The sequence below is a fragment of the Aptenodytes forsteri genome, unplaced genomic scaffold, assembly GCF_000699145.1.
Source record: "Aptenodytes forsteri isolate BGI_AS27 unplaced genomic scaffold, ASM69914v1 Scaffold494, whole genome shotgun sequence".
Lineage (NCBI taxonomy): Eukaryota > Metazoa > Chordata > Aves > Sphenisciformes > Spheniscidae > Aptenodytes > Aptenodytes forsteri.
This window is the reverse complement of record NW_008794455.1, coordinates 600,320-627,265: the sequence shown is the minus strand read 5'-3', so window position 1 is coordinate 627,265 and position 26,946 is coordinate 600,320. Positions and strand designations below refer to the sequence as shown.

At 60.1% G+C, this 26,946-nt stretch overlaps 1 protein-coding gene across 1 annotated transcript in view; it reads left to right on the top strand.

Annotated features, from left to right (window-relative positions):
* EXD3 (exonuclease 3'-5' domain containing 3) overlaps positions 1–24,715 on the top strand; it is a 234,744-nt gene extending 210,029 nt beyond the window's left edge. Inside the window, exons 19-20 of the mRNA XM_009290644.2 lie at positions 14,648–14,741; positions 24,276–24,715. Coding sequence (XP_009288919.1) covers positions 14,648–14,741; positions 24,276–24,610 — 429 coding nt within the window. The 3' untranslated portion in view covers positions 24,611–24,715. The remainder of the gene's footprint in view (positions 1–14,647; positions 14,742–24,275) is intronic.
* The last annotated feature ends 2,231 nt before the right edge of the window (positions 24,716–26,946 follow it).

The window sequence follows — 26,946 nt, the reverse complement described above, 5'->3', positions numbered from 1 at the left end:
CTGCCGCCGCCCTCCGCGCGCTCCTCCTTCTCCCTGGCTGCCTGTGTGCTGCCTGTGACCAAGCCCCTGCCCACTGCCCACCGCCCCAGGGCCTCTGGCTGCACCGTGGGAGCCCTCAGCTCGGGGTCATCCCCACCAGGGCTGGCGGGCAGTGCGAGGGTGGCACGCTCCTTGCCAGCCTCGCAGCACCTCCCGAGCCGCAGCTTGTTCCCAGAGCCCTCCTTGGCCTAGCAAGGGTTTTGCAGCCCTTTTGTACTCTGTCAGGGTAGGATCTGGTCTTCATGCCCAGCTCCTTCTCTACCCCCTTTGTGCCCGGGCGGTGACAGTTTTTGGAGCAGTCGCACACTCACGGGAACTACTCCGAGGTAGCAAACAGTGCCAGGCTCTGTGCGAGGTTCTTGACGGGCTCTTGGGCTGCTGCTGTAGGTTACCCAAAGACACCAGGATAAATCAGTGGCCCACGTTCTGGGGACACCGTCTGCCCCTCAACCCACAGCCTGAGTGGTGAAGGCTGAGCTGGGGAGCCACATGCCCTCCTCCAGCGCCAGCAGTGCAGCCAGCTGGCCGGGGAGGCTGGTGGGTGCAGGGAGCTGCTGCAGGAGCAGCCTACTGGGAACAGCATCGCTGTCGCGGTGGGCTCAGGGTCCTGGGTGCACCATCTTGTGCCAAACACGTCCAGGGTATGACCTGTCAAACGTCACGCAGAGCTGAGAGGCAGGATGGAAACCTCTGCCATCAGCGGGAGCCCTGTGGGAGGTTATTTCCCCGCTGTCCCCAGCATCGCTCCTTCCCCTTCTATTCTGCAAAATGTCAAATCTGCTTTCAACCATTTTCCACCCGCGTGCGGGTGTGTTTGCCACTGCCTGAGCCCCGCGGGGCTGCAGCTCCAGGCTGGAGTTGGAGTTTCCGACTGTCTTGTGCATGGGATCGGGGAGCCCTGGGCTGGGGGGTCTCCGCCAAGATGCTGCCAGAGCTTTGCTCCTTTTCTCATCACCGCCACCGGGTGTGACAGAAATGGGTTTGCTTAAGGGCTGTCTCTGCTCATCATGGGTTTTTGATGTAGGGCTGAGCGGAAGCACAGGGCACAGGTTTGGGTTTGCTCTTACGGGGCCGCTGGAAGGCTGCTGTCTGCTGAACTCTTCCCCAGAAGTGAAAAAAAATGTTGCAAACCCTTTAGTTGGGGGAAAAAAGAGAATGAGTCAAAAGGACTGGATGGGTTTTGCTAAATCCAAGAGGAAAACGCTGTTAGGAGTGACAACAGGACTTGGAAGGGGGCTGAAGGGAGAAGTGACTTCTCTGTGGGGTGGCTGGTGATGAGCTCTAAGAAGTGTTACGCAGGTAAATGGTCTTGGTGTTGGGATGCAGGGTGGGTATTGGCAGGGAAAGAGAGCCCAGAGCAAACACATGAGCAACAAGTGAATGAACTGGAGAGCATCTAGCTAGAAATGCCTCCCAAGGCAGAAAGGCAGAGCACGAGGGAAATGAGAGGGCAGGGAGGAGCTTGGTGTTGAATACATCTGGAAGTGGTTGGAGTGGGGGTGATCGGTGTGGAGGCGGTGGGAGTGGGGTCACCAGGTTGGAGGTGGTGGGAGTGGAAAGCAAAGGCTCCGTCAGGGGGTTGGTGCTGCCCAGACGAGAGGAGCAGCCGCTCTGCAGGGGACCCTCCGAAGCACAGGCAGGAGTGAAGCACAGCAGCGCTGAGCCAGCAAACACCCAGAGCCTCCCAGGTCCTCCAGGAGCTCCCTTCCCACGCTGCCGAGGATGCCGCTGCCCTTTCAGCATCTTCATCTTAGAGTGAGGAGGAGGAGCTGATCCTGGCAGGTCAGCCAGGCACGGGGGTCCTGCCACCCGCGGTCCTGCCCTGCTGGGGAAGGGGCCATGTCGGGGAGGGGAGCCCCAGCTCCGCCGCCACATGGGTGGTGCACCCGTGCACAGCGATGGGCCGCGCGAGCACCGTGCCTGGTTGGGTTTCTCCTGGACTTGGTGGACGGTAACATGCAAACCAAGATGCGAAGTGCGTCCCTCTGTCAGGCTGCTGGCGAGCTGCCCGAGGGGCCCCGCAGTGTTGCAAATGTGTTATCTCTGCTTTAGGAGCTTTTCTTTCTTTATTAAACTAAAGGCTGGCTTTGGATGTCAGGGGTCTGGGGCTCGTCTTGACGCATGTCTGGGGCAGTTGCACCACAGCTGATTTTTACAGGCTCCCGACCGGCAGTACCAAGAGCCTGAACCAGTTATGAGACCTTGTTAAGCGCTGAGATCGGCATGCGTGGGACCCCCAGGGCAGCTTTTACTGCTCCACGCATCGGGACTGGCCCTGCCTGTGACTTGAGCCCAAAAACCTCTGCCTGCCCTGCACAGTCATCCTGTACTGCTCCCTGTCAGGTATTTGGGGAATCCGGGGCCCCGTGTGCCACTGGCAGAGAGGCGCAGGCTGGAGAGCTGACGCGGGGTGCTGGGAACCCAGCTACAGCACTCCAAGGGCTTGCAAGTGTGTCAAAGCAAAAAAATGTGCTGGGAACAGCTTTGCCTTCCCTCTCTTTGGCTCCTCCTGCGCATGCCGAGCGAGGCCAAGTCCCAGTGCAGGCAGGGAGGGCTGCCTCCTCGCCAGGCTGCTGCCCCCGGCCCCGCCGGGGTGGGCAGGGAGGTATTTGGAGGGCGCTGAGAACTGTTCAGCTCGTGGCAGGCAGAGCGCAGGCTGGTGGGGAGCCCTGCCTGTTCCCCCCAGCTGTGATCCACGGTGGAGGGCTGGGAGGATGGATCCAGCTCAGATCGCTGGAAGGCTGTGGCTTGTCCCTGGCGGGGGAACGCGGGGAGCAGGTCTGGGGGCAGTCGGACTCATCTGTGGAGCAGGGGCTGCAGGGAATTGAAATCCTCAGGTGCAGGAAAGTCCCTGCAGCTCACAGTGAGGAGCATGACGGTGGTTTTGATTTTAGCAGAGTTTAAGCTTCTGCTTCAAAATGAAAGTATCCGGCCCTCCCGGCTGCAGGGAGCACAACCCCCCCTCCGGCACGTCCCAACCACCACCACGCAGCTGAGGGGCTGGATCCAGCACCCGTGGCTGCGGCCACGGGAGGGGGGCAGCCACTGGACCATGCTGGAGCTGGTTTATCTACTCAGGCTTTCCCTGCCTTCAACCAATCCATCCCACAGCCCGAGGGTTTGCCTGCTGGGGTGTGCTGCCTGGGAGGGACAGGCAGACATCCCGCTGGTGGGATGCGGGGAGGTGAGAAGGTGCATCCATGGCCGTTTCCCCAAGGACCCACATTTGCGGTGGGGTGGCCGGGCAGGCCCATGCTGGCCCACGGGTGGGTGCTGTGAACGGTTTGTTACCTCTGTAAAATACCGTGTTCCTCCCTCGCCCCGCCACGGCCAAGCTGGCAGCAGCACCACTTCCCCGATGGGCACCTGCCCAGGACCCACGTCCCACCTGCGCTCCCCCGGGGAGGCTGGCGGGTGGCACAGCCCAGCTCTGCTGCCCTTTGGGGATGAGCCCAGTCTGGGGGTGAGCCCTGCCTGGGGATGAGCCCAGCCTGGCAGTGAGCCCCACCTGGGGGTGAGCTCAGCCTGGGGGTGAGCACAGCCTGGGAGGCTAATCTCAGGATGGGGGCTAATCCCAGCCTGGGGTCTAATCCCATCCTCGGGTCTAATCTCAGGCCAGTTGCTGATCCCAGCCCGGATGCTGAGCCCATCTTGGGTGCTGAGCCCAGCTGAGTTAAACCAGGGTGCTGAGCCCAGTTCAAGTGCTAAGCCCAGCCCCGCTTAGCCTGGGTGCTGAGCCCAGCCTGGGGCTGAGCCCTGCCAGATCCAGACTGGAGGAAAGCTGCTGTGCCTTGCCCCGTCCATCCCTGTGGGGTAGGTGACAGCCCAGCCCGGCTGCAGGACGCACGCCCAGGATTAGGGGGTTTCCCCCCAAACCCGCTATGCCGGAGGCAGCCTGGGCCCCGGCCGCACCGGGCGGCAGCGCGGGCGGCTGGCTGGGCAGGCATCCTCCCCCCGTGCCCCCAGTCTCCGGGGGCGCCGTGCCCCGGGCAGCCGCAGCCTCATAATGCCCATCTTGTTCTGCAGGCTGGGAGCGCACGGGGTGAGCCTTCCCTGCCCCTCCTCCAGCCCGTTCCCAGCCTATTCTACCTTATGTGTAGGAACTGGTTTTTCTTCCTGGGCTATTGTTTCCGCTGGATTGGTTAGATTGCTCCAGGCCTTGCTCAGATTTCCTTTCTTTTTTTTTTTTTTTTTTTATATTCCCGTTTTCTGCTGCAGCTTCTATTCTCGCCCCAATTAAAGCAGCAGGCGCTGCCCGGCGGGATGGGGGGATCTCGCCTCCTCCGATGCTTTGCCCCAGTGCTCGCTGTGATTGCCCGGGACAAGGGGCTGGGCTCCAAAATCATGTTCCTGTGCTGGGATGCCTGGTCTTGGGTCGGTAAAGGCAATCTCTGCCCTGGACAACCTGCAGGCTACATAAGCTCCTCGGGCTCGAGCTGCTCAAGTTCCCATTTTTCTGCAACTATGTCCACTAAACCAATTTTTTTTACTTTAGTAAATAAAAAGCGATGGGTCTGGTGCAGCCCTACAGTCTTAGGCATGGCTCCCGCAGAGCACCGTGCAGGGTGGGATTGCAGGAGTTACCCCGGGGTGCCGAGCCAGTGTGGCACCACGTCACCCCCAGCCCAGCTCCTTCCCGCGATGCTGCTGCCCGAGACCAAGCTCGTCCTGCTGAGCTTCAACCGCTGCTTCTGGGCAGGGGGGATGAATCCCGGCCCTCCTGGGCCAGTCCTACCCCCGTGGCATGGATTTAAGGCCAGACTTGAGAAGGGACACCTGCGTCTGGCTGCTGACCCGGGTGGTGTCACGGTGAGCGTGCGAGAGGGCTGCTCTGTGTCTCCAGAGGGTTAGCTGTGATGAAGTGTTCCCAGCCTCAGCACAGCTGGTGGAGAGGGGAGCCTGGCCAGCAGAGAGCCGTGCCCGGAGGATGTGGCTCTGCTCCCCAGCTCCTTCCCTCCTGCCACACCGCACCATGGACCGGGCAGAGGTGCAGGTGGGATGTCCAGGTGCCTCAGAAGATGCTGCCCTCTACCAGGAGGAGGTCTGGCATGCTGACAAGGAAAGGCAGGTAGCGCTCAGATGGTATCTGGCTCCAGCTGGGGAAGGCAGCACGTCCCCCGGGGGCCTCCGCATTGCACCGTGGGCAGACTTGGGTTCCCAGATAAAAATAGAAGCTGAAACATGAGCCCAACTTCCCCAGCCACTGCTGTCGCCACCCAGCTCTGCCTCTGCCCGCACACCCGCACCCCTCTCGGCTGCTGCGCCGTCCTGGGGGCACCAGTCCGTGCCACCCCCAGGAGTCCCTGGGGAGGGCGGAGGAGGCAGCAGGGATGCAGGTGAGGATGCTCATGGACCAGATGGCCATGGAGGAGCAGGGCCGCACAGCCACCTGGCCCAGTGCGGCCTCAGCCACTTGCACAGGGCTGAAAACTGCTCTGGGGAAAAGCGGAGAGCTTTGGGGGCACAGCTTCCAGCCCCAGTATGGGGCAAGGGGAGAAACTCTGCCATACGTTATACAGATGGTCCCAGGACCTCAACCAGAGGAAGGACAGCTGCCAGGGGAAGCCAGAAGGAGCAGGAATGAGGGTAGCTGTTGGCTTAATACATAATAAAGATCATTTCCTAAAGCCTGTCTAGCACCCGGGAGCAGAGGATGGAGCCCCCAGTACAGCTGCATGTTTAACCAGAAGGAGGGTGCAGCGACGGAGCTGGGGTTTCACATGCAGCACCAGGGTTTCATGGGACCTGGGTCAGGCAGGAAACTCAGCTTCCAGCAGGGCCAGCGTGCATTTGGGTACTGAAGAGCAGTGCCATGCCTGACTGCTAATGATCTGTGTATTGGACTCATCTATAGAAAGAAAAGCTTCAGTCTTTTGCAGTTTCCAGGGCTCTGACTCTCACGGTCAGAAAATGTATCTCCGCGACCCTTTCCAGTTCTGGTGCCAAAATGCAATGCTCCTGAAGGTCTGGAGGATGCTTGGTAGCCAGATTTCCACCTGCATTTTAGTTTTCAGGTGCAACCCTTTCGAATATGAGCCCAGGAGGGGTTAATCCTCACCCCAGAGGGTTATATCCAGAGGTGGATATAAAGCACATTTATGCAGGCAGGAAGGCAGCGTGCTGGCGTAGGGCTGGAGGAGCGGAGGCACCGGCGGTCGGGCAGGGAGGAGGGTGGGAAGGGACAGCTCGCCCACCAGCCCCTGGCAGCTCCTGGCACAGAGCTCACCCTAAAACGAAGGCTTCAGGGATGCTACGTAACCTCATTATAAGGCAGTTATTACTGGTTTGGCTTTGTTATTAAACTTGTTGTAAGCGCTGGGAGCCTGTCCCGGAGCAGCACCCCGCTGTGCTGGGTGCTGTATAAACAGGGCTTGCGGCTATGGTGAAGGTTGGGTCAAGGGTGCTGCGGCAGCTCCAGCTTTTTGGAGGGGCTCAGCTCCCACCTCTGCAGCTCACAGCCCAGCTGGGAGGAAAAATGAGCAAGTGAGACTTGAGATGGCTGAAAGGCAGCTGGAGGAGACAGAGGGACCCGAGAGGGGGGATGTGTGCGGCGGGAGGGGGGGGTTGAGCATAATTTTTTTTTTCCCCTGGGAAAATCAGCTTTGCATGTGGGTTGCATGTAATGTCAGGTGAGATTCTCATCACTGTAAAGGCCTTGAGGTACCAAAAAGGGCTTTTGGTGTCGCTGACGATTAGGCGCCAACTATGCAAGGCAGCACGACGGTGAGGCGGCAGCGGGATGGGGTTTGTGGTTAGGGACCTGCAGCCGTCTGCGCGGCGCTCAAAGGAGCCCGTGTGCGCCGAGAGGAGCAAGAAGCAGAGATCACAAAACCCTGGTCCCATCCCTGCTGGATGCTGAGCCCACTCCGGCAGCCCCCCATGCGTTATCCAGGGATGTGCTTGTGCTTCTCCTCTCCTCCCATCCCTGCCCTTCTCCAGGGGAGATGATGGACCCCTCCAACCCAAAAATTGCATCCTTTCCTCTCGCTCGGAGCAGCTGCAAGCTGGCAGGTGAAAATGGAGAGGGGGGATGCCCCAACAGGGAGCCAGTGGGAGCTGGGGTGCCCCAAAAAGGAGGCAATGGGAGCTGGGGTGCCCGTGGAGCCTCCGGGGCTCCGCCACCTCTGGCCACTTCTCTGCCGCAGGGCTGACCTCCCGTTTTTGCTATCTCCCCAGTCTCATCAGCAGAGGAGCTCCGCTACTCTGCCCATTTCAGGGCCCGTGCTCCCAGACAAGTGAGGCCCTTCTAGCTGTCAGGTGAGCCTTTCCCAGAGCTTATGCAAATGATACTAATTAAAGGCATTCTTATCTGTTCGATTTCCCACACCTTTTGCCTCCGAGGGGGATAGAAAACTTCATGTTTTAACTCCATATTTCATGGCAGTCGGAAGGACTGCCTAGGGAAAGCGTTGGGAAACGCAGCGGGTCACTCCTGATGAGAAGAGCTGGCTTATGCAAGTGTTGAAATACTTCATTATGCATGAGAAACCTTCCAGAAATGGATGACTAATAGCAAAGCGGGAGCAGAGAAAGCAGTGGGAACGCCGTACCAGGCTGGCATGGGATCCCATGTCATCTTACCAGCTTAGCAGGGTTGGGCTAGGTCAGCACTTGCCTAAGAGACCTCTCAGAGTACCTGGCTGGCGATGAGGGAAGTGATGTTAATGATTCAATAAACAGAGCCCTTCCCTCTTTGTGAACCAAAATGCCCCTGTACGATGCCAGGAACCCACCAGCAGCCCTGTATTTCCACCATGGCATGGGATCCCATGTCATCTTACCAGCTTAGCAGGGTTGGGCTAGGTCAGCACTTGCCTAAGAGACCTCTCAGAGTACCTGGCTGGCGATGAGGGAAGTGATGTTAATGATTCAATAAACAGAGCCCTTCCCTCTTTGTGAACCAAAATGCCCCTGTACGATGCCAGGAACCCACCAGCAGCCCCGTATTTCCACCGGCAGCATGTTGCTTAGCTCGGATGGCCATAAAAATACCGGTGCTCGTTGTGCAGGCAAATCTGGTGGAGGATGCACGGGCTGCATTCTCATGTGGGACCATCACGGTCCATCTCCTGGCACAGCTCTCGCTGTGTTGTTGGCAGACAGGGCTGCCCAGGTTTTGGTGACCACTCAAGACTGTTGTGTGCACCAAGAGCCATTGCTCCCTGGAAGGACCGGGCTAACACACCCGTGCATCTCATCTGCTGCTTGGGTGGGTTTGCTGGTACCCAAGGACAGACGTTAGACAGATGTAACAGAGCAGGAGCAGCAACGTGCACCTTTATGATTCCTAGGTACTGGTGATAAGAAGGTCAATGAGAAAAGCTCTTGGCATAAAGGGGAAGGGAAACAGCCTGGCCAGCTGCTTTCTGAAAATCCCCGTGGAGGTGCAGCCATCCCAGGGACCCGGCTCGCTGCTGCTCTGCATCTAGAGGTGGCCTTTGCACCCGCAGGGTGTGGGAAGCTCTGGCGGGTTGAATTGCTGAGGTTTCTGCTCTTTGTGCAAGGACCTTGAAGGCGCTGTAGGGCAGAGGGGAATCCAGCCCACAGCGTTGCTGGAGGAAGAGGAGAGTGTGTGAAGGTCAAAGCTGTGAGTGCAGCAAGGAGGAGCTGGAGACTTGAGAAAAGCATGCGAAAAAATACACGTGGGCAGATGAGCATGATCAACTCCTGACTTGTGTTTGGAATTTGCCAGGTTGTTACCTGGTTTTCTTTCACTGTCCTTCCCACCATCTCCCTCCTTTCTGGGCTCTCTCTGCTTTGGGTGATGGGGCAGGAGGTCTGCTGGAGGCAGACCTGTCTATCTGTAACTCCTGGGCTTGGAGGCTGCACGTGGGCAACCTGTGCTGAGGAGATAGCTGGCTGAGCCTGAGCATCCTGCATGCCCGTTCTGGGGAGGTTTCTAGTCTCAATAGGTCCCTGAAAGAAACTCTTGGATGCTCAAGGACTGTGGTTTCACAACCGAAAGGAGAGTTGCAACCTCCATCCGGAGGAGCGGCCCTTTCACCAGATGATATCCATCTCGGAGAGAGGGAAAGAAAGAAAGGGAAGAGGGTAGGCGGTGAGTAGGAAAAGAGATATCACTCCAGGTGGCTGTTGAATGGTCCTGTGATATGGCGAGCAGAAGACGCCCAAGGAATTGTCCTGACATGAGCTGCCCTGAATTGCCCCAAAGAGTTCACGCCAGGCACTGTTGTCCTTTACAGCTGATTTTGATACACTAAGGATTTCCCAAGCCAGAAGCTCTCCAGGCAGAAGGTTGTGTCTCACCGGTAAAACCCCTGCCAAGGAGATCCCTCAGTGACGTTGGTCTGTGACGTTTGTCAGCAGAGCAGACGGAAGGAGTCCTGCGAGCCCAGGGACCATTTCAGGGCCAGCTCCTCTGGGCAGAGCTCAGCATCACCAAGGTGACTCTCGGAGAACTTTGGAGATGCAGCTTTCAGGGTTATCAAAGGAAGGAGCAAAACTGACTCCACTGCAGTCTGAATTGCTCATATTCCACGTGTGCTGGGCACCAGCCTATGGACCTCCAGCTGAGCTCACGCTGGCTCCCAGGGCCCATTTGGAGTCCCAGAAGGTTTGGCTCCTGTTGTCTGCTGGACTCGAGTTTTCTTCGAGCTTCTCAGTTTCCTGGGTGGAGGCCCAGAAAGGGGATGGGATGCTGAGATGGCCCCAGAGCTCTAGGCAGAAGCATCCAGTCCCTCAAGTCTCGGGAGGTTTGTGCGTCACTGCTGGTGAAATCCCCACCCAGGAGGGCTGGGAGAGGCAGGGATCATCCTAAACAAAAACAAGCCACTGGACGGGCTGCCGGTATTGCAAAAGGATGTTTCACCTGCCTTGGCCGCCTTGGCCGCGCAGGCAGGGAGAGCCTTGCTGCGCGGCAGCTGCCCGCTCGGCTGGGGTGGCCCAGGCTGCTGGGGCTGGGGACAAGTGCCTCGCCAGGCTTGGGGACCGCAGCGGCTCAGAGATCCACGCCAGCTCTCCTGCTGTGACATCACAGCGAGATGTGACATCACAGTCCCAGTCCGATGACATCACTCCTTCTAATCCCTGTGTCACAGCTTTCGGTGGTGACATCACAGAGCAGGCTGGGCTGCAGAGTGTTCCTCTGGGTGCAGTGGATGCTGACACAAGGTCCCGGGGCAGGAGCACATGGCTGCGGGGGTGACGGTGCTTGGCACTGGGGTGTGGCACCTCGGTCAGGACGCCCGGACGGGCGCAGGGAGAGGGGACAGCAGTGAGGAACCACAGTGGGGACCACAGCTTCGTCTGAGATGGGTCACACCCACTCCTCATCCTTGACGTGGACACGGCAAGCAGAGCCCGGGGAGGCAGGGGGAGAAGTCACAGTCATCCCCCCTTGCCCAGAGAGCCTGAATTTGGCACCGTCCTCACCAGTCCTCCTGCCGAGCGGGCAGCCAGCACAACGGGGGGATCGGAGCAGGGATGTGCTCGCCTGGCTTTGCCCGGCCGGCTGCACGTGTGCCGTGCGGGGGCACCCAGCGCCTGCCCGGGAAGGGGCTGATTCACACGGGGCGCTGGAAGCCGGGCTGCCGTGGGAAAGCGCGCCCGCCATGGCTCCCGAGCGCCGGGATTGCTTCAGCGGGGGTGCAGCCAAGATCCATTTCACAGAGGGCAGAGCAGATCTAGGCTGGGATTTACCAGTGACTAAGCGTGTGCTGGCAAGGGCTGCCCTAGCGTGAGAAAAGCAGCGCTGCTCCTCCTCGGAGGTGTGCCCGCTGCTGCCCTGCGACCCACAGCCCTCGGAGGCAGCGGGGCACCCCGCCGTGCGATGGCAGCACAGGTGTCGGCAGTCTGGGCAGTGCTGTGGGGCGTGCAGGGGCTGCAGCCGCCTGGGCCCCTCCTCCCGAGCTGAACTCACCCCTTTTCTCCCCTGTGGCCCAGCTCCGTGGTCACCCTGTGGTTACGCTGGCCGCGTGGATGGGCAGGACAACATGAGCAGAGACTTTGCACAGTCAGCCCACTCAACACATCGTCCCCAGGGCAGGGCTGCAGTGTCGGGCAGAAGCTGCTGCCCCCCCTGCCCCGAGCTAGGCACAGGGGCTGGGGGGGACCCCGAGATGCTGTGGGGGAGAAGCCAAACCCTTCACTGTCAGGTCATAGCCCCTGCTGGCAGCGGTTGCACCCCCAGGCAGTGTCCCGGGGTGCCGCCATCTCCTGCTGTCTCACCACAGCAAAGATTTTTGCCTTTGCATCTGCCCCACTTTGTGGGGGCCACGACTAATCCTGCCACGACAGATCCGGGGAAACCAAACCTTCCCAAGGAGGAAAAACCCATCCCTTCCCCAGCAGAGAGGCTCCCCACTTCCCTACCCTTAAAACAAATGCAAGATCCATGCAAAAAACTGCTCCACACCCCCAGGTAGTGACACGGAGATGCAGGTGGCTGTGGGGAGCTATGTCCCCAGGTGAGCATCGAGCCCAAGGCCACCACCAGCCCCTGCACAGCAGCCACTCAGCACAGCCTTATTGAGGTGGCAGGCTGCCCCGCTCACTTCATCTCTTCTGGCTCATTTTGGCAAGGCATTAAAAAAAATTAATTGCAATTTTTTATTACAGCTAATTGGCGCTGCTGCTAAGTGGCTTATCTGGCTCCTTAGCCCGCCCCATGTTTTTGGGAAGTTGAGGGTGGCGAGGCCCAGAGGCTGGGGAGATGGCGTGGGGCACGAAGTCTCGCGGCAAGCGTCTGGCAGCCCCGGGTGAGTGGGAAATGCTGGGCTACCCCTGGGCTGCTGGGGTGTACCTGGCCCAGGGAGGTGGATTGCCCCTAGTTTACAACAATGATGAATTGTAGAGAAGCAGAGAAATTTGCCTGAGGTCACTCCATGCCCCTGAGCGGGAGCCAGGAGCCCATGCCTGGCATGCTGGCACCGCTGCCCAAACACTGTGGCGTGCTCCAAACTGCTAATGCTGGGCGTTAAGGTGGATTTGGTGTTTGTGACAGAGGGGACATGAGCCCATGCCCACACAGGGTGCATGTCCGTGCCTTGCAGGGAGGGCTGGGGAGGAGGGTGCTGTTTGCCCCTTGGGCACCTGCTGCGCCCATCCTGCGTGGCAGCTCAATGGCTGGGTGGTTTGGGACCTCTCTGGGAGCCTCTGACACCCCGATGCAGCCGGTGCTGCCGCCGTGCCTGGGAGGTGCCGTCCCACATCTCTCCCACTGCCAGGCTCAACGCCTTTCTCCAGCGTGCAGCCCCCTCCCCTTGTTGTCACTCTCGCGGGGGAGCGGGGCCAGCCTGGGCAGAGCTTGGCACACGTCCCTGGGAGCTGCCCGTCACCTCTGCCTGCCTGTTGCAATCCCACAAATCCCAGCAGGCACCCTGTGAGCCTCACAAGGGCTTTGGGTGGCTGCCGGGGTGGTGACACCTGTGCCACCAGGTCCAGCCTGTGCAGGTTGGCATGTCCTCAAGCCTCAAAGGGACCATTCCGTCCCGCAGCATCAGCACTGACTCCACCATCAGAGCTGGCAGGGGCCAGAGCATGGCTCCACTGGGCAGCAGCATCAGGGTCTGTCCCACGGCTGCGGGTGACATCTGCCCTAAAAGAAGGAGCCCGTCTGCCTCCTTCCCAGCTCACCCCTGGATCCATCCGTGCTCCTCTTCCCTTTTTCTCAGCCATCTTTCAGGATGGATCTGGCCCAGCTGATGATGGGCTCTGCTGCAGGCACAGCTGAGCTGGTGCAGAGCTGAGGGAGGGGGAGGCGAAGGTGTGGAAAGGAGCCAGTGAGCTCCAGTCCTTGTTAGTCCAGACAGCTGAAGCCTGAGGAGATCAGATCCGATGGTATCAGGTGGCCTCCGCAGGTTGCAGTGTAACCCTCCCTCGCGTGAGGCTGGCAGTGAACTCCAAAGCGGCATCTCCTTTCTCATCGGATAACTCCAACGGCTGATCTGGCTCCACAGAAATTGAGGTTCACTCAAATAAGATCATCTTTCTGCTTCCCTGGGGTTTCACCCAGTTTCATTTCCCCGGGTACCTGGGTTTGAACGTGAGAGCGAGGAGGGTGCTTTGCCCTGCTCAGGGCAGGGAGAGCACTCTCAGCCCCTGCAGCATCGGCACTTGTGGCTCACCCCCAGCGTGAGCGAGAAGGAGATGGGCTGGAGAGCCGGAGCAGCATGCAGGGGTCTGACCCATGTTTGCAGGAGTAGGAGTTGTCTGATGCTTGCTGTGCAAATCAGGGAATTGCTGCAAAATTCCTTTTTAAAAGTGATGCAGAGGCTTCCACGTCATTTGGGTGCTTTCAAGATTGCACCTTGCCCATCTCTGTCTGTGCTGCTGCTCTGCAGAGCTGGAGCAGCGCAGCTTCGGGGACCCGAGCCCGGACATCCTTTTATGGCCAAATCATGCCTGGGCTGGGGAGTGTGTGCTGGTTTTGTGGAGGCTGCTGGTGGAAATAACCTCCTCCTGCTGCAGGGCAGAGCCGGGACATGGTGGTGAGCTCGTTTTCAAACAAATCATCCTCCCCCCCATCCTCCTTCAGGCAGCTGTGTGGGAAGAAGGGGCACCGTTGCACCTCGCCGTGACCCCAGCGCCGTTCCAGCTAGCATGCCACAAACCGGCAAAGCCGCCGCGAGCCCGCGCCGGTGCCTGGTCAGGTGGTGGAAAAACCTTTCTGGTTTCAGCAGGCTTTGGAGCAAAGCCCCAGGCAGGGAACTTGTTCTGGTCGGTGAAGTTATGCACCTCTCTCCCTGCTTGCCTTGGGTGCAGCGTGCTCAAAATGCTCTGCAAGCAGAAAACAGCCCCTAAAAACAAATAGCTGACGAAAGGTGTTGTGGCACATCCCAGCATCCAGCTCCCGTCCAAGCAGGTAGGGGGAGAGGAGAGCAAAGCTGTTAGGGAGCCGGCTGTGATGCTCCGGGGAGATTTAGTGCTGATCGCTTCTGGGCGAGCGCGTTCAGCTACCGACTGCACACTGGGCTCAGCCCGAGGCACCCGGCTATGGGTGCTCCTCGGCGGTGGGGTTTGGGGAGCTCCTTGAGGGGTTTGGCTCCCTCAGGGCTGGCACCCGGTGCGTGTAGGTGCTCAGAGACCTCTCCGGGTGCCTTTTGGCAAACCAAAGGTGGGGTTAGAAAATGTGTCTCTGTGGTTGCGGTTCTGCGGCAGAGCCGCGCCAAGCACAGCCGGACGGGATCCCAGCGTGTCTCGAGGTCCATGGCCGTCCTCCATAGCTTCTATGAGACAAGAGAGAACAAATCTTGAAGCCACAGCCCAAACTTGGGGTGTCTGCTTGATGTTTTAAGGCAAGCTCAGTTTCTGGTGTTTTCTGGCATTGTGTAAGGCTGGGGGGTGAGGTCTGCCGGGGGGAGGGCAGCGTGGCATGAGGATGTGGCTAAGCACCGTGAAGATGGAGTGCCTCTGGAGAGGAGGTTCTTGTGGCTTGTGAATGCCAAAATTTGTGTCTGCTGCCATTCTGCCACTCCCCCTCGGTGGGACAGGCCTTGCCTCAGTTTCCCTCTGCCATGATGCATGTGAGTGGGGACTGCCTAGCCTCTGCCGGGGGTGCCCAGTGTGGGGCTGTGTGCTCCAGGCAGGCAGGAGATGCCTGAGGAGCATGGCCACCATGTCGCCGACCTCCCCCTCTCTCTTCTTCCAGGTGTGCAACTGCAACAAGTACCTGAAGGTCACGAGGGAGAGGATGAGGCAGCTGGTGGAGGGTAGCAGGCAGGCGCTGGGGGACGGCGGCACAGGTAAGCGGATGGGCACCGAAGGCTGGGATTGATGCTCCAACCCTGGCCCCCTCCCTGCCCTCCTGCCTGGGACTCGCTGCCCCAGACAGAGCGGGACCATCCTGCTCAGGCTGGGGATGTTTCAGAGGGGGAATGGGGGTCCCCTGCCACTAACCTGCTGCTGGGTGCAGACCCGCAGAGCTCTTCCAAACCTGCTTCGTGCCTGGTTGAGCTTGTGCATGCCGAGCGCAGCTCCCAGCCCTCTCCCCAGGCTGCCCAGTGCTGCCCTGTGAGGCACTGGGTCGTGCACGGGATTGCCCTGGTTTGGTGACATGCCAGCAGTGGCTCAAGTGACAGCCTAAGGCCATCGCCATCTGACTTGGAAAACCCAGCTTGGGCTGCGAAATACCTCCTGGCTGGCGCTGCTAATGGTGCCTTTCTCACCTGCACCGTGGCTCCTAAACTAGGTCAGGCAGCAGGAGGAGTGAGCCAGTGCCGCCTGCCCACCAAGGCTCCTGCCGGCTCAGGGAGGGGGGAGAGGCTCCTCCATGCCCTGCCTCAAGCTGTGTTGTCCCCCCACGCTCCTCCCCACAGGAAGCCGTGTTTTGATGGTGAGTGGTACCCACAGGCACACCAGGATGGGAGCATGCCCCTCTCGCTGCTCCGACCCAGCCCGGGCTCTGCTGCCAGCCCTCGTATGCATTGCTTGCTGTGCCTCAGTTTCCCCATCTGCTTGATAGGGGAGAGCAGTGCGAAGCAGCAGCTGCTGGGCGCTCCCAGCCATCTGTGGCTTTGCTGGGAACCGCACGTGTGGCTCTGGGGACGAGGGACATGGTGGGGTGACTTTTCCCATGGTGCTGGCAGCCTGGGAGCGCTGCGCTTCCCGAAAGGCTGGGGCATCCTCCCCAGCGGTTTCTCTGGTGAGGGCACTCGCTGTATGTGTACCCAGCGACCAGCCGGGCCTGTTCAGCCAGTTTTAGAGTATGGGAAATAGAAATGCTGTGGTTTGCTTTCAGCTGTGTGAGCGGTTTCCCCTTCCCCCTTCAGGATGGGGATGATGGAGCTGGGGGGGGGTCTCACATGGCACTGTTGCTCCTCCACACAGGCTCTTCGGGGACCCCCTTGCTCTACCCTTTACATGATGTCTGCAGTACCCCATGTCCCCAGCGTGCCATGCAGCCTCTCCCTGGGTCCCCAGTGTCCCCTGGGGGGGTCTCACGGGGAAGGACCTCCATCCGCTGGGCCAGGTGGGAGCCCCGTGCTGGCCATGTCAGGCATGACCTTGTGAGGGAGCATCCTCCAGTGGGGAGCATCCTCCAACACAGCGCAGTCAGGGACTGAAGATGCCACAACACCCTTGGGGGGTTGGTGTTTTGCTGCAATGGAGACATAAAATAGAAGCTGTGATTCATGGGCAGGCAGGCACAGCTGGGCAGGTGGCACCCGACTCAAAGTGAAGCCCTTTGGGGACTTGCTGGGGGGAGGCCCCTGTGCCCCAGGAGCTCCGACCACCCTGGGGTTTCCATTTCTATTGAGATTCTGCTTGGGGCTGCAGGGATTGAGAGTATCAGCGTGAGCTCAACTAGGTTGTCCCCAAAATGCCCCACAACTTGGGTCAAGTTTTGGGGAAGAGAAACAGGGAAAGGGTGTGATGACGATATCCTGCCATTGCTTGGTGGGGACAGCGGTGGTGCTGGGACAGGCTGGGCAGCCAGGGAAGTGGGTTCGTAAGGAAAATCTCAGTCCTTCCCTGATTTCCTTTGCATTTTCCTTCTGGAGGGGGCTGGTGGCAGGGACCTGCTCTGCCCTCAGCCGTGGTCCAGTGCACAGCGTGAGGAGCTCAGCACCCACAGCGCCCCGCTGCTCGCCCATGCCAAGACTGGCCCCTGCTCCATGACTCCAGCCTGGGCCATGTCATCTCATTCATGCCACTGGGCATGGATTAACCCCCAGGACCGTGGCCAGATGCTGCTGCTTGGCAAGAAAATGCCCTTTCCCCTCCAGCTTGCCAGGTGATGGGGGTTCACTTCTCCGGGGAGCAGCAGGCAGGTGCAGCAGGAGCCACGGATGCTGTGGAGGGGGACGGATCCTGCAGGACCAACCCTCGACATAGGCCCACAGCTGCCTTGGTGCTCCCGAGTCCCGGGGTCTGGCTGCAGACAGCCTGGGGCTGCTCACATTTTGGCTGCAAAACTTGGGCCAGTGCCACTCCGTTTGGTGCCCGGATTTTTATGGCAGGGCTTCCAAGTGATGAAAGGCAAATTATGCATCCTATAATAGCTCACTCCAACTTGGACCTAGGACTTTCCCAGGTTTTAGGGAACATTTTCCCTGACACAGCTGCATTTGCCCTGCATGAGGGCTTTGATGGAAGCGCTGGAAATAGTTTCAAGCCTGGACAGCTTTGTCCCGTGATGCCCAATGGGATGCTCTGAGCAGCTCAGGTGCCTGGACCTAGCAGGGGATGGGGCAGAGAAAGGCAGCAGTGCTGTGGGTCACCACGTGCCACAGGCAAGACGTGATCTCGCTGGGGGCTGTTGGCAGCGTGCGGGCTCCCAAATGACCCAGGGGGATGGGATGTGTCACAGGCTCTTGTCTGGCTGGGGGAAGCTTCTTGCTTACTCAGTGTGGTAAAACCAGCTGGCACAGGGCCCCGGTGCTCGGGGGATGCTCTGCCAGATGAAATCTGGTCTCTGGGAAAGGCGAGGATCGAGCACATTCGATCTGGTTAGAGTTCACCAAACAGAAAAGGCTGCTTTAATTGTAAAATCACCCCTTGCCATCTGAAACATTTTGCAAAACACGAAAACAACTGGTCCTGCTTTCCTTTGGGCTGCGCTGCTAACCAGGCATGCCAGAGCCTCCACTCTGTGCTGGAGGGAGGTGGAGGAGAAGGCGCAGCAGCCGGGGGTGCTTGGGGAGCTCGACACAGCACCCTGGGGAGCTCCAAGCTGGGTGAGCATCCTCCCTGACCAGCCAAAGCTGGTACTCGAGACCAGCGAGATCTGCACTACCCATCTTCTCCTCCAACGTCGCATCCTACAGGTGCAGGATAAGCCCTGGGCAGCCCCATGGGCGGCTGGAGGAGCAGCCAGGACGTCCCCACACTGGGCGACAGGATGGCGTGGGGCTGGTGGGGCTCCGAGCAGCCTGGCCAGGGCACCTGCCTTGCCTCCACCAGCCTGGCGTGGGGCTGGTGGGGCCCCGAGCAGCCTGGCCGGGGCACCTGCCTTGCCTCCACCAGCCCGAGCAGTGACTCAGGGTTTCTTTCCCTTCCTGGCCCTCGGCTCTGTGGCGGAGCCCGGGTGAAAGCCAGCAGAGGCAGTACGCTGGCAGGTGGGAGGGAGAGCTGCAAGACCGCATTGCGGGGAAGGCTGTGCTGCGGCTACGAGCCAGGGTGACACCAGTACTGTGTCGGGTCCCTCCTCTACAGCCGCTGCAGCGGGACAGCTGAGGGCATGGGCTGCTGGGACCCACTTCCCTTAGCCAGGGGCTCTGATGCACAGTGGGAAGAGGCCACTGCATGTCCAAAGCCTTGAGGCTGGATGCAGTTTTTTCCTGCCATGCTTCCCTGATTTACAGCATTTGGCTTTGCTGTGAGCATCGCACCCATCTTACTGCCACGTGGGAAGGGCGGGTGATCCCTGTGCTGTCCCAGGAGGGCTCTTGCACCCATGGAGCAGCCTGTGCACCCTCACTGCTTCGGCACCGGACCCGGTATGCAGGAGAGGCCAAGGCACCCCAGATGTCTCAGGCTGCTCTGCACATTTCTGCAGGGAAGGGAACAGTTCCCCAAGGGGCTGCACCCATGGACCCAGGGGCTCCCCAGCCCCCTTCACCCTCAGACTGGGCAACCCCATGCATTTAGGCTCTCTTCCCTCTGGGGCACCACAGGGTAACGGGAGCATGCTCACGTCTGTCCCCAAGCGGGGCAAGAATGGGGACCGAGGAGCTGCAGCGCAGGGCTGGGACTGGGGGCTACAGTGGTGAGACCAGCCAGAAACACCCCCCGGGCTCAGCTGGGTCACGCTCCGCCAGCTCCCCCATTTCAGAAGAATTTCGTCTGCTCATATGAAAAACCACTGCCAGGCTAGGAAGCTGGTGACGTTTTTGTGGCCGTGGGTTTGCAGAGCTCAGCATGTACCTGCTGACAGCGGTGTTGTGCCGAACGCTCCCCGGAAGGAGCTAGGGACCGTTTGGAGCTCCTGCCCAGCGCTGGGCGCGGGAGCCAGCAGAATTTTCTCCCACAGCGGCACAGGGAGATGATAGCAACTGAAGGTGCCTCTTGCCTTGAGCTCATCCTCCCTCCTCCACCCTGGGAACGTCTTAAGATAGTGGCCGGGCTGCTGCAGCCCAGGTTGCACAATCCCGGGTCCTTTGTCCTTTGCTTATCTGCCTTATCGAGGAGGAAAAGATAACCAGGCATCTTCAGTGCCCTGCAATCCAGTGCATTTCTCAGGCTCTTAACTCCTCTTATCGGGTTCAATCTCCCATCGCGGCAAGGTTTCCCATGCACCTTTGTACTCCAAGAATGCTCCCAGGTCTGCTTTCAGCCTTGTGCAAAGCCTTTACGATGTGCGCTTTCTCCAAAACACCTCAGCCTTAATTGTCTAATTATGGACGAGTCTCCCGTGTGTGTGGTTGCGATGACAGCTGGGCGCGGCTGCCGGGCTGGGAGAAGGGCTCTCAGCTTGCACAAGCACTGCCAGACCCGAGCGCCTCTCGGGAGGCGGCAGGAGCCTGCGGTTCCCACTGCAGAGCCGCGGGGCGAGCGCCAGGTCCGTGCCTGAGCCAGCCGGGACAAGCACCCGGCTTCTCGCCCCAAGGCCTTGGTCTTAGCTGGGGTGACACAGAGGGACCTGGGCTAGAAATGGGGCCTGGGGGGCAGAATTTTGTGCAGAAGTACCCGGCTCCCCTGGGGAGTTCGGGTTACCCGATAGTGCCCCGACACTGAAACCCCCAGGGTGCCCAGGGCTCACGCATGCAGGGACGGGTTGTTTCCAGCCAAATGAGGGCTGTGTGGTCTGGGAGAGGGGAATGGGCATGGATTCAAATGGGGATTGCCCTGATCCTGCTCTCTCCCAGCTTCGCAGGCCCTCCTGTGCCCCCCGTCCCGTAGTCAGGGTTCCCAGTAAATGCTGACCCAGGACTCCTGCGTTGCAGCCGACAGAATAGGCTGTAGGGACTACAGGTCACCGGTGTCACCATCACGGTGACCTTTCAATATGACCCCCGCACCGCTAAGGGCCTCTCTGTGGGCAGAGGAAGGTGCACGTCCCTCTGCCCACTGTAGGCAGCCCATGCCGTGCCCCCTGTCCCTTCCACTGGGCTCAGCTCCCCCATCCACAAGCAGGACCTCGCAGTGGGGCATGCGGAGCTGCGGCTCCTGGCCTGTCTCTGCCTTCCCTGGGGTCTTTGGGACAAGTCACTTTGCCCACCACAGCCCCCCACCCCTTTGCAACGCTAAGGGCCTCTCTGTGGGCAAAGGAAGGTGCACGTCCCTCTGCCCACTGTAGGCAGCCCATGCCGTGCCCCCTGTTCCACTGGGCTCAGCTCCCCCATCCACAAGCAGGACCTCGCAGTGGGGCAGCGGAGCTGCCGGCTCCTGGCCTGTCTCTGCCTTCCCTGGGGTCTTCCGTGGGTTCCCCAGATGCTGCCGTGCCCTTGGGGCACACACCGCTGGCTCTGTGTCCCCCGGGGTGAAGGTACTGTTGGTTTTCGAGCACCAGGAACCGTGCAGTGCCCCAGGGCATGATATGTAGCTTTGCTGTGGGTCTTCCCCACCGTCTCGGTGCCGGTGGCTGGGGGCTGAAGGAAGGGGATCCCTCCTGGGCTGGTGGGGCTCCTGCTGCACCCCACCTCACAGAGCATGGGGCCAGCTGAGCTCTGGGGCGTGTGGCAGTGGCTTGGGCACAAAGTGGGGCTGCTGCAGGGGTGACAAGGACATCTCCTGGGCTGCAGAGGTGGGATCCCACCACTGAGGTGGCCTTGCTCAGCCCAGGGAGGAACCTGATGCAGAAATAAGCAGAACTGGGGTCCTGCAGCATCCCCTTTCCCCTGCGCATGGCAGCACTTGCTGGGAGGTGAGACATGTCCATGGGTGGGAACAGCAGCGGCTTGTGCTGTTCCCGTGGGGTATTAATTCCTACGGGCGAGCAGGGGTGGGCAGGAGCTGGAGATGTGGTGGGCAGTACGTGGGGAGGGCAAGCGGAGACGGCTCTGTGCTGAGCAGGGCTGCCGGGTCAGGGATGGCGCCGGGGGACGGGGACGATCCTTGCTGCCCGTGGAGCTCTGCGGCACTAACACGTGTGAGTGCTCAACCCCGGGGTGCTGGGGGGGGGGGGCTGCAGGGCTCAGCCCCCCCGTTGGGATCTGTCATCCTCAGGGTGACCCAGGCAACAGGGGGAGAGGTGAGCGAGAGGCAAAAGGGCTTTTTATTTTCAAGATGTTTTATAATGGGATTATTAGTTCCCAAGAGGTGTTTCGAATTGATTTGGTAAGGAATCGCTTTCATTTCTCCTCCGCAGAGATGCGGTGGGAATCCAGCCTTTGGTGTGAACCATCGCAGAGCTCTGGAAGCTGTAGATCTGAAAAACTCCCGGCACATTGGAAGGACACGCTCGGCTCCCCTCGGCCCCACGCACCCCACACATGCCTTTTGCTCTGTCTCCGGCGTAACTCCGCAGCGCGCAGCATCCGGGAGAGCCAGGCTGCAGCCCCATGGGAGCAGCGGCTCCACCAGGGAGGGCTCTGCCCATCTCAAGGGACAGAAAAAAACCTCTTCAAAAAATCCCCCCTTTTCCCTAGGAAAACCCCTTTTTTTCTGGGGGATCTGACCTTTTCCCGGCGTGGTTTTCACTGTGTGCCCGGCTGGCACCCTGCGCCTGGTGCCCGGTGGCCCTTTCACCGCGGCAGCGAGGGGAGTGCAGGCATCTTCAAAAGCCCTGGAAAGAATTTGGTGGGAGGGGGAGAAGGGGTTTTACAAGCTCCCATTCAAAAATGGTCACTTTGAAGTGATGTAGCATTTTCAACCCTTTGAAGAGCCACAATTAGGAGGGGGCTGGTGCAAGCGAAAGGCACAACTACTGGGTGACCATCACAGCCTTTCTCTCCCCGGGCTTTTAAGGGATGAACTTTTCCTCCCTGCCTGCCTTTTTCTCACAAGCCCAGGGGGGTGGGATTGGGGTGTTCGGGTGAGCTGGAGGTTTCACCACCCCCCCATGCAGGGAAGGAGGGGGGTCTGCAGTTGCCTTTGCCCACCAGCAGCACAGCAGCTGATGGAGCGTGTCGGAAGGGAGAGCAAATTGCCCGGGACTGCTGCAGGAGCATCAAGTGTCTGTGCCTTGGCGCTGGCAGGGCTGGGGTGCTGCAAGGTCAGGCTGGTGAATTTTTTAGGCTCCTCGGTGGGGGAAGATGTTGGCCATCAGTGCTGGCTGCTGGCAGTGTCGTTTTGATTACGGTTGGATCTAAAAGTCCCAACCAAGGTAGATGCCCCTCCCGTCGGGGTCCTGGAGGCAGATGCAGAGGTCTGGTACTCGAGAGCAGGCATGATGAATAGAGAAGGGGAAGAAAGGCAGACTTGTGTCTGTGTGATATAAACTGAAGAAAAACAAGTGATGGCCCAGGGTTTTGCAGGGAGTCTGTGGTTCGTGTGCTTGGAGGTGCAGCTCGCAGCTTGGCCTCCTCAGCGAGCCGGTCCCTGCGTGCCCAGGCTGAGGCCACCCCGTGCCATCATATAGCACAGGGCAGAGGGAGGCAGGGACGGGGCGAGGGCAGAGCCCCTGCCTCCTGCCACAGGGATCTGCCACCCGCTGACGGGCTCTGTCCTGGAGAAACCCCCGGGAACGGGGCTCTTCTTCCATGTCCCTGCTCCAGCCGGCTCAGGGATGTCCTGAGAGCAACCCGGGTGCTTCACCACATGCCAAAAATGGGAGAAAATGGGAAATAGAGGTCACTGGTTTTCTCTGAGAATGGATGTTGGTGTCCCAAGCAGACACAGAGGATGAAGGAAAGGCACATCCACGAGCAGGGCTGCGGGGCACCTGCCCAGGGCACAGCGATGGTGAGCCCAGCTCTTGGCCGGTGGCTGGGACTGGGCTTGGGGCTGCTTCCCCTGAGACTGGGCTTGGGGCTGCTTCCACTCGTGTTGGGGCAGCGGCCCCCAAACCTGTGCTGTTCCTGGGCTGCATGGTGATCCGGGGCTGGTCTGCAAAACCACCCTGAGAACATCTCCAGTGACAGCCTTGACCAAACAGTGTGGCTGTTTGTCTGCTGGGAATGGGGGGTGACCGTGCCCCACCAGCTTGGGCTGGTCATCTCCTCTGGGGAGGTGTGGAAGTCTTGGGGGCCTCTGGGGAGCCCCCCTGAACCAGGGGCTGGTGTGAGCTGAACCTCCCACACCTCTCCTGGGCTGTGGCTCTTTCTGCTCGTGCAGTGGCAGGTCCAGGCCCTGCCAGCCAGCCGTGGGGTGGCTCTGCCGGGATGGGGTGGCTGATCCAGGACTGTCCTCAGCCTTGCTTTCCCCCACAGTAATCACCAGCATATCCCAGGTCCTGACAGCATTGGGATGCAGGGAAGAGCCAGCTGGGAATGCTGGTGTCCCTCTCCGTCACAGCTGGCTCCCGACCAGGCTCCTTCTGATCCTCGAAAGGGGCAGGCTGGACACCCCAGAAGTGCCGCTGGAGCGATGCAGGATGCTTTTTGTTGTCTTAATTGATGCCTGGGCAGGACAAGTCCCCCCCGCCAAAAATGAGTCATCCCGCAGCAATAACTGCAGCCGGCGTCCCTGGCTCCCAGGCATCCTGATGGATGGGAGGCAGCTCAGCCCTCGGCTTCCGTTGCCCGGAGCCAGTGACCTGCCATGCCCCAGCCGCGGGCGGTGAGAGCCTACACTGAGCTGCCAAAAATGCCGTGGGGTTTGTGGCACTTTGTTTGTGATGGCAGCGATCCGCCTGTGCCCCTTGCCTGGGTTATATGATGGAAGGTGGATGTCACATGTAGCCCAACGCCCGGTGTCCTTGGGCATGCCAGGAGAGTTGGGGGTGTCGTGAGCAGTGCAGACAGCTATTAATGGTGGTTTTTTAATTAAAGCAGCAGTAAGGGCTTCCCTTGCTGATTGCTTGGCCTGTAATGCAACCCGGGGCAGGGGGCACAGCCCAACTCGGAGAGCAGCCTTGCCTGACCTGCAACAGCGAGGTAAAACCATTGCACCCAGTACAGCAGCAGCACTGGTGCAGGTACCCAGACTGGAATAGTTCCCAAGACCGTGGCAGACAGGGCAGCAGTAGGACGTGGCAGAGGAGCTGCAGGAGGTGCCAGGCAGCTGCTGGGGAGCAGGAGGCTGCACGGGTGCCGTGCTCAGAGCAGGCAACTGGCGGATGCTGGTGGCCACCTTCTCCCAGATTCATGGGATGCTCCTCCCCAGGATGCAGGGCAGAGCCTGGACTCCCTGCAGGGTTGACAGGCACCTCACAAGGGTCGTTCACGTGGCTGAGCACAGACCCCGCTCATCACACCAGTGCCTGATGGTTTATCTGCTGTTTCCTCTCCCTGCAGGCTGCCTGGTGAGAAGTGAGGAGAAGCCCAGCCAGAGCTGTGATGCTGCCATGCCAGCCTGTGACGTAGCCCAGCCCAGCTACACCTCGCACAGTGAGCGGCTGGAGGGGCCGGAGCAGCACGGGGCGTCTGTGGCGCTGGCGGGGGGTACGGTCCTGCAGGTCGCTGCCATCCCCCCTGGGGTGCTGGACAAAGCCGAGCTCACCGACTTCTACTGCTGCACCCACTGTGGGAAGGTGTTTTGGGAAGGGTCCCATTTTGGACGCGTTGTCTCCCAGTTTCAGGATGTTCTTGTCACCGCCGGGGACGAGCAGAGCGTCTATGAGCTGAGCTGAGGGGAGACGTGGGGGCTCCGCAGCAGGATGGGGACTGCGGGGGACGTGCTCCCCGGTGAACCTCAGCAGGTTTCAGGCCATGGGTTTGCAGTGCAAGGCTGGAAGGGGGCCTTTGTTTTGGGGTCCGCCGTGGAGGGGACTGTCACATTTGCACTGATGGTTTGCGACAGCCCAAAAATACGTGGCCTCCATGAGATCATTAAATTAGAGGTGGCCGGGGAACAGACCCTTTGCTTTATTTCTGCCTCCCTCCAGGCTGGACATGGCGGGAGGGTGGCAGAGCTCTCCAAAACGCTACCCAGGCAGTGCCAACCCCATGGCACCCATCAGGCCCCGGCACCCTCACACCGGTGCTCCTCTGCTGGGTTGCTCATGTTGGGGAGCCAGGAGCTGCGTCCCCAACAGCAGCATAGGGGAGAGAGAGCATCTCTGGTGCCCAGAGCGCTCCCCAGCCTGTGGGACACGTGTCACGCCATGACCCGTCCCCAGCGTCCCCTCTCACCCTGGTCCTGTTCTCCCGGCAGCTCTCCCGGCATTTCTCGGACGTGATGGGTGGGCGCAGGCGTGGGGGCCTGGGGGTGCTGAGCGCTGCTGGGCGGCCACAGGAAAACCTCTGGGTGCGCCACGATGCCCGCTGGCACCCGCATCACCCTGCGCTGGAGTGGGGGATGCCCCAGCAGAGCCAGACTGGTCCGGGGGGTGGTCCCATTGGTGCCAAAGCTGCCTGCCAGCCTGGGGGGTGAGCAGCACCCGCCTGCCCACCTCCCCCCGGCTGGGTCCATCAAGCCGACCCCTGTGCCCGGGGCTCTGCGAGGCGTGCACAGGAGTGGCAGTGAAGCGTGTGGTCCCACCATCGCCAGGAACCGGGGCTGCCGGTGGGAGTAGCCAGCATCCAGAGGAGGCTGCACGGGCCGATGGGGGGGACCAGGCGAGGCGAGGAGCCCAGCCACGTTGGTCCTGCTGCGCCGGGCACTGCCATCTGATGTCTCCTGGTCCAGGGGCAGGCTTAAATCACTCCACCCTGCAACTGAGGAGCATTTGCAGAATTCCTCCTCTAATCCCGGTTAACTGCCAGGCCCTGATGCTATTGCTAAGAGGGCCTGAGGGGCTCTTGGCTGAAGTGTGACATTTACAGGCCAGCGAAATGCCTGCCCAGGCAGCTTACGCTGCAATGAGAGACTCGCTTTCCCTCTCCGAGCACTACTGGCCATGCAGTGCTGTGGACTCCTTCCCCCCCAGGGGACATCTCACCCCCCGGCTCAGCTCTTTGGCAAAAAAAAACCCTTTTTCCACTTTAAACATCCCTCTTTCCACAAGCTCCTGCCTGGGCATTAGTACAAGTGACCCTGAAAGGTGGCCATCCCCCCACTACACCCGTCTTCTCTCCCCAGTGGTCCCTGTGAGTCCTGGCCATGGGCACGACCCCCTGCCACCACAGCACAGCATCCCTGGTGACATTTTCCGTGGTCCAGTGTGCCATTTTGTCCCGATTTCCATCAGAAGATGGCAGAGGGGAGCAGGACCCCTGTGCCCACCCTGTGCCCACCCCTCCATCCCCATCTCCTTCGCAGCCCTGCCAGGGCCACCCACTGCCCCTCGTTGGCTGCCGTGGAGCCCCATTTCTTTCAAGTGGAAGCATAAAATAACCACACCTCCTTCACCGGTGATGAATGAAGTCGAGGCAGACGCCAGCAGCACTGCAATGGCAGGGACTTGTCACCGCAGCAGCATGCACCACTGGCCCTGCATGTGCTTAAAGGTAAGGACACATTTTGGCAGGGTGGGGATGCTGAGCCTGGCCCCTTCCCATCAGGGCACACTGAGGTGTGAGTCTGGCTCTGGCCAGAAGCAGCTATGAGGGTCTGTGTTTCCCAGGGGGTGGTTTTTTTCCCCCCTCCTTTCCTGCACTTGACTTGGTGGAGCTTGGAGAGAAAGCCTTCTCCCTGGCTGAGCACCACCATCATCATCACAGAAGTGTCCGCCAGACCGTGCTCATGCACCAGTGAGACCCCCCAGCCCCGGCCACTGCTCTGCTTGCAGAGTGATGGACGTGCTGCAGCACAGTGGTTAGTATTTTGACATTGGCTGCTGCGGATTTGCCCTAAATCCACTCTTTCTCTCCTCCTAGTCTGGTTTTGGGGGTCACAAAGTGAAGCCTCACTGATGATGTCCCAGCAGGAGATGTCCATGCCTGGCACAGTGCAGCCCCTACGCACGGAGGACTCGGGGACCACGTCTCCTGCTGACGAGGCTTTGGGACACTGGGTCTGGGGGGATTTCCCTGGGGAATTGCTGCATCGCTGCCTCCCCTCCCCTCCCCTCCCCTCCCCTCCCCT